Below are 9,879 nucleotides of genomic sequence, written 5' to 3' on the forward strand. Positions count from 1 at the left end.
ATGGCGGAGATACCATCTTGCGAGATCGAAATGTCATGATAAACTTGTTTCAGCACTCTGCGGAGGCAAATCCCAAAATTCTTCGGCTTCTGTGCATCAACTTGCTTTACGTGGACGAAAACAACATGCCATCCTTTCAGACTCTTTCGCAACATGGTTCGCTCTACTCTATACATGCCTCCACACCTTCCCCGGTAAATTCTCCTTAGCACCAATAATAACGTTAGTTTGGCGCGGAGGTTTGCGTTTGTTATCCACTGCGAAAGGGAAGGGTTATCATATTTCATAAGAATAAAAAAAAGTCCGTTCTGTGATTGGTGATTTTATAGGGCCAAATGTTAGCAGGTCAACGCTGAATACTGTGATTGGAGGACTTTGATAGCCACACTGGGTCTCATTCATTCCCTGCAGTAGACAGAGAGTCCATACATGGTAATCAAGGGGGGGGGGGGGGTGCATATGTACATGAAGAAAAGGGGAAAATCAGGAATGCATTTCGTATCTGTCCCATTCAAAGTTCAACAACCTTAACCTCGATAGATTTTATTAGATATTATATTTCATTTTTATAGATTTTATTTTATTTTAAGTGCACCTAAACATGAAAAGAAAAATAAGTGAGATACTCGCCTACACACACGCACATAATAAAAACAAGAGGAAATAAAAGGGAAACAGAGCGCTTTAAAAACGTCATGTCATTTACCGGTGATTTATCGATTTTTTTCCTTGGCGGGAGCGTTCATCCGCTGACTTTCGCGCTCACGACACCATGGCATGTCTTACACCACAAACTTCGTGTAGAAAGACGGCTGAAAATGTCGGACACAGATCACAGTGCTGCTGACAGCAGTGAAGACGAGGATTATGTACCAGGTTAGTATTTTTTTTATTCGTAAAGGCAAAGCGATAGTTTTCTTGAGAAATAAAAAGAAAGGAAAAGTTTGTACACAGATCTCACTCTTCCATTAATTTCTATATTCTGCCTTTATTCAATGATCTACTAGCTTTTAAACCTATTAAAATCCTCTTACTTGCCAGAGGTACTTTTTCATCATTTGTTTACATCATTGTTGTTTGGATACAGCAATTCTCACAACTCACCCACAAATATATGCGTGGCTCAGTAAGGAGACATTCACTCTTCCATTGCTTTCTATATATTTCTGTCTTTATTCAATGATCATTGAACTAGCTTTTAAACCTCTTACAATCATCTTGCTAACAGTGCTTTTACATCATTCAGTAGTCAAACAGTAATTTCATTTCAGTTGGTACATTAGTACTTGTTGCCATAGTAATCATCAGAACAAGATACAACATCATCAGTAGGGGGAATTACTGTAGCTCTCAGATCACATGTGTCCAAACTTCCAGCTTGATTTATTCATAATTGGCCCTTTTGCTTATCACAAAGTCTTACCAATAAGTGGGTTTTATGTCTGAAACCAGGAGTTCTGTTTTGCAAACTAGGTAACTACTGTCAGCATTACATTTTATCCAAAAAACACACAATGTATTCATTGATTATTGATCATATTGTTGTTTCTATGAGAAGAACAGAATAGTGATGAAGAGTATAGTGGAGATGAAGATAATAAAAAGAACAGAGTGAGAAAGGGTGCTAACAAAACATCAGGGTAAGAAAAGTGAAAGGAAATGAATTGGTCTGGAAGTATTCAATGAAAGCTGAATGTAGTCTGGCTAGATCATAAAATATTGTGACAGTTTTCCTCAGTAGTGTTCTTGGGGTGCAAGGAGCATTCATTTTAATTTAAATGAATATGAGGCCCAATATCTATATAGAGAAATGACACTATAGGCATAATAAATTACAAGTTTACAGAAGGCTTGAGATGTTCAGTACTAAGGGTAGGATATGGTGTACTGCACTGTATTCCCCCAACTATATTTTGATGGCCTGGGTTGCAACTTCTTTTTTAGATGTATAGAGTATTCTCATGTTAATTTACACTGTTAATTTGTGAGCTGCCAAATTTCTCAAATGGAAACCCTGTAAGGAGAGGAAACTTTTCTGTATACAAATGAATTTGTACATTAAAACCTTATCTAAACAGTTGAAAATCCTGGGAAGGTAAATTCATCACTTTAAAAGTAGTGTACTTCAGACATGTGAAAAAGAGATCATTTTTATCTGTGGTCCAGTGGTTTCAGTTCTGTCTCTTTTTTTGTGGTTCTTGTTTTTTCTTTTTCATCTTGTCCTTTCTTGCTGGTCCATTTGTACAATGATAAAAAGATACTCAATTCAACTGTTGCAGTAACTGCTGTAACTTTTTTTGTTGTATTTATCAACTTTTTAGAATTATTAAGTTACAATTCTTTCCAGCTACAATATTTTTTCCTTAATTAGACAACATGGTGATAGTGAGTCAGATGATAATGATGACAATGTTGATGAAGACAAAGAACAAGAAATTTTGGCTAAACAACAGCAAGAAGATGCTGCCAAGAAAGGGAAACAGGAAGATATGTGGGCTGCTTTCAAAAGGGATACTGAAATGTTACCATCAAAATCTTCAAAGGTGCATGATTTAAAATTGTGTAAACTATTCAAATAATTCTCCTGATTTACATTTAATAGTCAGTGTTAATTTTATGGCACATAAATTTGTGGGAGCATGTCTGGCAGTGCAGTTTATAGTCTTTGAAAAATGTTCAAGTGGTTGTTTATACCAAATTGCACAAGAGATCATGGTATCATTACTTTTTAATAATTTTTATGAAAAGCATCACAGATAGTCAAGACAGACAAAATTTTGATAGTGCACACACTATTTGTAATTTGCACTTGTGTCATAACTTTTTGCTAGTGTTACATGAAAAATGCACTAATTTTCAGCCAATCAGAAGCTCGTAATATTTTTTGTCTGGATTTATTTATTACAAACAATATGACTGTACATTTTGCATATGAGGTAGTTTAAGAGATACGATTATGACCTTGGGTTAACTCTATACATACATGTATACTAGATAATTGGATAACATGCCTTGACCAACCTAGTGTGGGTAGCTAAATCAACCATTTTTTTTAATACATATTGCCCACAGTCAATTTCTTTTTCTTTACATGTTAAATATCTTTTTGTACATTTATGATGTAGCCATCTGGCAGCTCAGATGAAAAAGTGTCTATCACAAGAACATACGACTTTGCTGGTGAAGCTGTAGTGTAGGTATTCCATCCAAGTTAGTGAAAAATTCAAGAAATTATTTAAAACCCTGTTGTTCCCTGCCATGTATTAACCCAATAAACCATAAAAAAGGATAGAAAGGCTCCTGGAAAAGTTGATAGAAGGGGTTTGATCTGTATTGCAAATGTTCAAAAGCAGATGTTATTCAGCATCTGTCCATTCCTAGGCATTAAAGACCTAAGATTCAAATAAGTAGATTGGTTTACTTTTCATATTTGAGATGCATGTAAAATACTTGTAGAGGAAAATCCAGTTCCCTGTTTTCATTTTTTCTTTAAGGTGTGCAAGGAGTGTTTGTTTTGTCTTGTGGAAAAGATATTTGATAAGTGATTGTATCAAACATTAATCACTGTAAAAGTGTTGTAACGTAGATTTAAAATTGTCACATAACCTGGACCTCCCACCCTCCCACACATGGCAGTAGTTGTTTACTGGTGATTTAACTGATTACATGCAGCCAATCAGCTGGAAATTATGGTACCACATAGGATTATAAAATATTTCTACAGAAGTTAATTGACGACGCCCAACCCTTTTGTGGCTCAATATAGCTAAACCTGTATTTAGCAATGTCTAATTATTCCTTTCAAGTAGCAAATTTTGTATTTTAGTGTCACCAAGACTGTAGATGCCAATTCTGCTGAAGCAAAAAATATCAAGAAAGAAGAAGTCAAGAAAACAGAAGTGAAACCTGCTGTTAAAGATTTGGGCTCTTTAGGGTAACTTCTTAAGAGTAGCCATTAATGTAAGAAACAGTTTTATTTAAGAAAAATATGTCAGACAAGAAAGCTGAAATGTGTTTATTGCATATCAAGCTGTAAGTTTGGGCCAGTTCATACAAGTAACTTTATCAACTGGTTTATTTCAGATTTAAAAGAAAAGGAGGTCTTAGCAGTGTTTTAGGTCAAATCTCAAAGAAGCCAAAAATGAGTACTCTGGTAAGTGTTAATATGTGATGAGTGTTTTGGGAACTTATTGATTGCTTGATTGTGGCCTAGTCATTATTTGGTAAATATACCCCTTCAGGCTGATGAGATATTGTCTGAGAAATGAATATTTGGCTTTGAGGGCAAATGTGATCTTTTGAGGACAGTCTCTCAGCCAAGGACATTATCAGCCAACATATCAGCAAGCCAGAGATGGGTTTATTCATTTCATAACCTGTGCATTGATTTTCATCCTGTGCAAAAACTGCCAGGAGAAAAGCCATTGTTATTGCATGATACCTGTTCGGCAATTTTACACCATGTGACATAAAGTAGCCAATAAAATTGTGCAAAAATTAATGGGTGGGTTATAACTAGTGATATTAGCAAACAAACTTCTCTTGGTGAAGTAATTATGAAATGTTGATATACCAATTTTCTTGTGAGCCTCATATGATGTAGTGCATGATAATAATTTTTGATTTTCTCTTATTCTCTTAATATATATTTTCCACATCACAAAATGAGTTAGAGTTGGTGCTAGTTTTTAAAAATAAGAAAAACATTGATTGATGTAATTGAAGTAAACCATTCCATATTTTAAAAGAAAGGCATTACATATAGGGAGGTCAATGAAACACAAAATTTTGGTTATTTTAAGGAAAAATCAAAGCTGGATTGGGAATCATTTAAAGATCATGAAGGAATTCACCAAGAGCTTCAGAATTATAACAAAGACGGGTCTGTACATTATATTTTGGTTATTTCTTCACCTAAAAAGAACTATCCTAACTTAGAGGTAAAGTGAGGTCTACACACAAAGAATGTGGCCCATTTTACTGCAACTTGTACTGGTTTCCATGATAGTTATTGACTACACCTAGGAGTATTGCTAGTCTACCCTGGACAGGATGCCAATTCATCTCAGGGTACCCTGGCTAGGTTTCCTTTTTTCACTTTTCCCAAATAGTTTAGCAGTATTCACTTATACTCCCAAGGGAAGAGATGTAATGTGAGAGCTATATTCAATAGTGTCTTATGCAATAATACCACTTAGCACCCCAGTGAAGGCTTTAATGTAGAACTGTCAATCAGTAATCAAAAGTGCCAACCACCTGACCACTGGGCCTTCCAGTTTATTTAGATTAGTAACATAACTTTGGTGCACGTCAGTCTAAAAATAATGTCATGCTTTGAATACATTAAGCTGATTACCCACTAATTACTAGGATTTTGTTTTTTTCTTAAAAGCGATTCAAGTGAACTCCATTGGCCCCTGAGTTAAAAAATATGCAACCAAACCTATGGTACCTGTTTTTTATACAATTTTTCACCTATTTCTCTGTAGGTATTTAGAGAAGCAGGGATTTCTTCAAAGAACTGATGAAAGGCAGTTTGAAAGAGAGAGAGATATGAGACAAGGAAAGAGAAAAATGTGATCACCACCGTAGCCATATATATACTGTGGAACATGTCAAGAATTATTGAATTTAAAAAAGTAGTGTTGTCTCCCAACAAAACACAGAGGGAGCTTTGCCAGCCATGGCCAGGTAAAGGAGTTAACAAGTTTTTCATGGAGAGAGAAAAGGCACAGAAAGTTGGTGATCGAAAACTTTATCATAGCTTGTTTCTTGCTTTGTAAAACTGTAACATAAGCACTTCAAATTCAGTGAATGAACCTGTACCACCATTTTCTCCCTGTTCTAAAGAAATTAATGGAACACAAAACATCTATGTGTGTGCTGATTTCAGGCACCATACATTGGCAAACTTTTTAAAGAACTTTCAGTAGTTTGTCTGTGCTATTTTATGGCAATTTTGCATTGCCTATGACATACAGTGACACACTTTTATTTCTAGCACTTGACAGAAACCATCATTTTTTTTAGTGATTGAAGGTGGCACAATATTAAAAATTCCCTTCTGTTCCCTATCTAAATCACTTTGAAGCTAATGATTGTTTCAGCTGCTCTTAGGCATTCTCATGTAAAATGTCAGAGACAGCAACCTGACTCTCAGAATAACAAAAGGTACTTCCAAGATAACCAATGACCAGCTTCCAAAAATATCTTTCTGTGTGTAAGTTGTCTCTGAGTGATGCCAAAAGAGGGAGAAATCTGGATTCAGGATGTGTATCTTGATGTGCATTAACAACAACCAAGCACTGCTTAGAAAATGATGACAAGCCTGAGCCCCAAAGTTTATTTTGAGGGGGAATGAATGATAACTGGACTCAAAAGAATGACAAAAATCAAATCTTTGTTCTGTGTTGGGACATAGGACCTTGAAAGACTGAAACATGAGAAATTTTTTTATCTTTCACACATATCCTAATATGCATTCCCCTTTTACATATTGGAAAATGAGCAAAATGCAAACTTGTATCACATTTCAGTGTTTGGTATTTAGTCTGCATCATACTTAGATGCCAAATGGGAAAAATAAATAGACAAAAATTTCCAACTTTTAAGAAGTTGAAAAAAATTACAGAAATTATTGTTACATCTCCCATTTCAAGCTCCCTCAGCTCTCATTAATACAGACTCTAAGATCATTCAAGTAATCCACCAAACTAACATGAAAACACACACTATGGGCTAACTGGCACTTTAGGTTCCTTTGCAAACCCATAGACTGAAATATAATTGAGTGACTAACAACCATTTCCAACATCCATTACATACTCCTCTCAATTCAAAGTAATATGCATTACAGAAAGAGACAAAGTCGCATGAATAGAGTTGTACCAGGAACATCTTGGTCAATGTTATTTTCTGATCTATTTTTCTTGGAACTTTCTGTTGTCCAAGATCTTGTATACATCCATTTAGTATTGAGGTACTGACATCTCGTACAATGTATCTCAGTCCATATCAGTTCTGACCACTGTTTATGTGCTGGTAAACTAAAATGCCCACAATTCAGTACAATTTGATTCATAACAAGCACTGTGCAGGTGGAGGGAGTTTGTCTTTTGCTGGTGTACAAGCTATTTTACAGAAACAAAATATGACCGGGGAACATTGTTATAATACATGGATTCAGACATGTGTTGTAGTGATATAGGTTAAACTGACTGTGTATCTTAGGATTTTTTTGCTCTCAGATCTCTTATGCGTGATGATCTTCTCAAGGGAGTAGGTGGGACATCACTTTTTGTTTTTCCTGCTGATCCATTGCTGCTGCCGTAGACTAACTCCCGGATGAAGGAAAATCTAATAAGGAACATCTTCCAAACGAAAAACCATCCTGTTAAATAAAGTCAGCTCTTTTTAAAAGGCAAAAAATGTGTCAATTCAGTTAATGTGTAAGCCATTAAGGGTAGTTACTTTATGCTTTTCAAGTTTACCTAGTTGTACTCCCCATGAATCTTTTCCATCAATTTTTACATCCATTAGACTTACTTAGTTCCTTTTGAGTGTTTCTTCTCCAATAGGCTACATAATCCTACAACCAGTTGGCAAGTGCTAAAATGGCAAAACCTGGCCCCATCTTTCAATTACTCTCTATCATAGATGAAACTAATAATCAAATCTTCACCAACTGATTGTGAGAGTATCTACTTAACCCTTCAACTCCCATGAGTGACCAAGACCGAATTTCTCCCTACAATATCAATACAATATCAACCAGATAAGTGATGATAATAAAGAAAAATATCATTTTGGGGATAATTAGTTGATGTAATACTAAATTCTCTGGACTAACATTATAAGAATTGTAAGGCCAACAGTAAGGAGAATTAAAATTTTGATCTGGGAGTTATAGGGTCAGTTGAACTTGCTGTTGATAGAGAGTCCTATGTGATAAGGGGAGTGGGTGGGTGCGATCACACAGTTTTACCCTGCTTAAATTTTACATATTCCTGACCTCCAGGAATAATTCCAAGTTTGCAATACGTGTTCTGTCAGGGGCAAAAACTATTATGATATTGTACTTCCAGTGAAGTAAAAGGGTATTTTTCCAGATTTAAAAAAGAAATACAGTTATTACTCTTTTGAAATAACCCTGATATGTAAACAAACATTTCAGCCTCAGGTCAAAATTGTTACTATTTTGATTATGCTTGTAACTGAGATTATTAAACCTAAATGTGGCTTTGAATACAAATATGATTTTAGGGAAATAGAAGAATTATTAAGACAGGGTACATCGATTCAAAATTCAAGTGGTTTGCAACAGCCTATGTTCAAGCCACATGCAGGTAGAACACCGAATCAGGCTTCTCCGCGTCGAAGATCGCGACAAGATCATTACACCATCAAACTTACCGAACAATATTACAATCACCACAGCTAAAATAGCGATAAATACAGATAAAATTGTCGCCAATAAACTTTCTGTAAACATCGCGTCGCTCTTCAATTGTCTACAATGGAAGCGTCGCTGGACGCTCCATGGCAAACACTCTTCTTCCAAATTTGGTTTATTGGTCACGTGAGATTGAAGAGCCGCATGTGACAGAAGAAACTAGAAGGCGATCGCACGGCTAAGGAAGAAAATGAGGTTTCGCTTCTGCGGAGATTTGGATTGTCCAGATTGGGTACTTGCAGAGATAAGTACTCTTTCAAAAATAACGTCTGTAAAGATGAGGCTTGTTTGTGCTCAGATGATCAAAGATTTGCTGGGAGAAGAGATCGACTACGCCAAAGTTGAGAAGTTGACATCGGATGCCAAGTATGAATTGCCAGATGTGAAAGCTTCAATTGCAGCTCTTTCGTTTATACTCTCAAGTGCTGCAAAGTACAGCGTGGATAGCGATTCATTATCTAACGAACTTCAACAACTTGGCTTGCCTAAGGAACTCTCTACTGCACTCTGTAAAACTTATGGAGAAAATTTAACCAACTTGCAAAGTTCTTTCCTGCAAAGTAGTATAAAGCTGAACCAACTAACTGGGTTGGAGTGGAGAGTGGACTTCGTCTTAGGTTGCAGTGAATTAAATGAGATGGTGGAGCCAGAGGTCCAGATCAGGTTTAATGAAGTAGATAACAACAGCCACAGTGTACGACCTGTATCATTCTCCATGACGTCACAGAAATTTAGTGTATTACTTGGTGAACTGAAGCAAGCGCAGCGAATAATGACAGGACTATGATTTCCATTGCCTCCAGCTTCAGAATCATTCTTTTTTATGATCGTCACGAGGGCCTACAATTATTTTTGGGGCTGATTTTTCTCATGGCAGAATATGCTTTATTTCACGCATTCTGAGATACTGTTGTTCATGTCTCTGATTGGACGAACAATGATTTTCACAGTCTTTGAGATGTGTTGGTCAGTGAGATAAAATCTCAGTATGAAAGCAGAAAGTGCTTGAACAATTGTTATTCACTCATTGCGATGTGTCAAAAAACTCACTTGTTTGCTGCGCCCACTTGTTCCGTTTTTTGATGCATCGCAACTCTTGAATTAAAATTGTTTGTACACTCTTTCCATGGAATGATGGTTATAAATGGTGTTGATATTTATGTAAGCTCCGTAGCACCTGCAGACAGTTTTAGTGGTGCAAGTATCTTGTGCAACACATTTTTGTAGAAATATGAAATAATTCTATCGTAAACTGAGGAATCTCGGTGGCATACTGTAGTAACCACTTGACCTGAAGCCTATGCAAAGGAGAAACATTCTCAATGCTTTGAAGTTTTTTTTTTTTATGGAGCATTTAACTGGCAATAAATACTGACTCTTGGATAGGATAAATGGTATGATGCGTTGCTCCACTTCCTTGATAGCAC

General features: G+C 36.1%; 2 protein-coding genes and 1 long non-coding RNA gene across 3 annotated transcripts; 2 read left to right on the top strand and 1 right to left on the bottom strand.

The window, feature by feature from the left end:
• Positions 1-333: 333 nt before the first annotated feature.
• LOC113675770 (heterochromatin-stabilizing protein CFDP1) lies at positions 334-6,080 on the top strand. Its single transcript, XM_027192375.2, has 8 exons — positions 334-876; positions 1,559-1,640; positions 2,372-2,543; positions 3,126-3,193; positions 3,827-3,934; positions 4,084-4,153; positions 4,803-4,882; positions 5,490-6,080. Exons 1-8 carry the CDS (start codon positions 696-698, stop codon positions 5,578-5,580), a joined length of 852 nt encoding a protein of 283 aa, XP_027048176.2. The 5' UTR covers positions 334-695; the 3' UTR covers positions 5,581-6,080.
• Positions 5,258-8,578, bottom strand: LOC149048557 (uncharacterized). Its single transcript, XR_016184546.1, has 2 exons — positions 8,413-8,578; positions 5,258-7,390 (listed from the first exon to the last, which is right to left on the bottom strand). It is a non-coding gene; the product is annotated as an uncharacterized LOC149048557 (long non-coding RNA).
• On the top strand, positions 8,574-9,844 carry LOC113675771 (COMM domain-containing protein 4). The gene has a single exon (XM_027192377.2). The coding sequence runs from the start codon at positions 8,643-8,645 to the stop codon at positions 9,237-9,239; it is 597 nt and encodes a 198-aa protein (XP_027048178.2). The 5' UTR covers positions 8,574-8,642; the 3' UTR covers positions 9,240-9,844.
• The last annotated feature ends 35 nt before the right edge of the window (positions 9,845-9,879 follow it).

This window comes from Pocillopora damicornis, chromosome 3, assembly GCF_964200805.1.
Source record: "Pocillopora damicornis chromosome 3, jaPocDami1.2, whole genome shotgun sequence".
Taxonomy (NCBI): domain Eukaryota; kingdom Metazoa; phylum Cnidaria; class Anthozoa; order Scleractinia; family Pocilloporidae; genus Pocillopora; species Pocillopora damicornis.

Excerpts from the sequence above, each read along its gene's own strand:
- LOC113675770 (XM_027192375.2), top strand. The coding sequence starts at position 696 with ATGTCATTTACCGGTGATTTATCGATTTTTTTCCTTGGCGGGAGCGTT. Across the intron at positions 1,641-2,371 it reads GGTGCTAACAAAACATCAGG|ACAACATGGTGATAGTGAGT; the intron begins GTAAGAAAAGTG and ends TTCCTTAATTAG. Across the intron at positions 4,883-5,489 it reads CAGAATTATAACAAAGACGG|GTATTTAGAGAAGCAGGGAT; the intron begins GTCTGTACATTA and ends ATTTCTCTGTAG.
- LOC113675771 (XM_027192377.2), top strand. The coding sequence starts at position 8,643 with ATGAGGTTTCGCTTCTGCGGAGATTTGGATTGTCCAGATTGGGTACTT.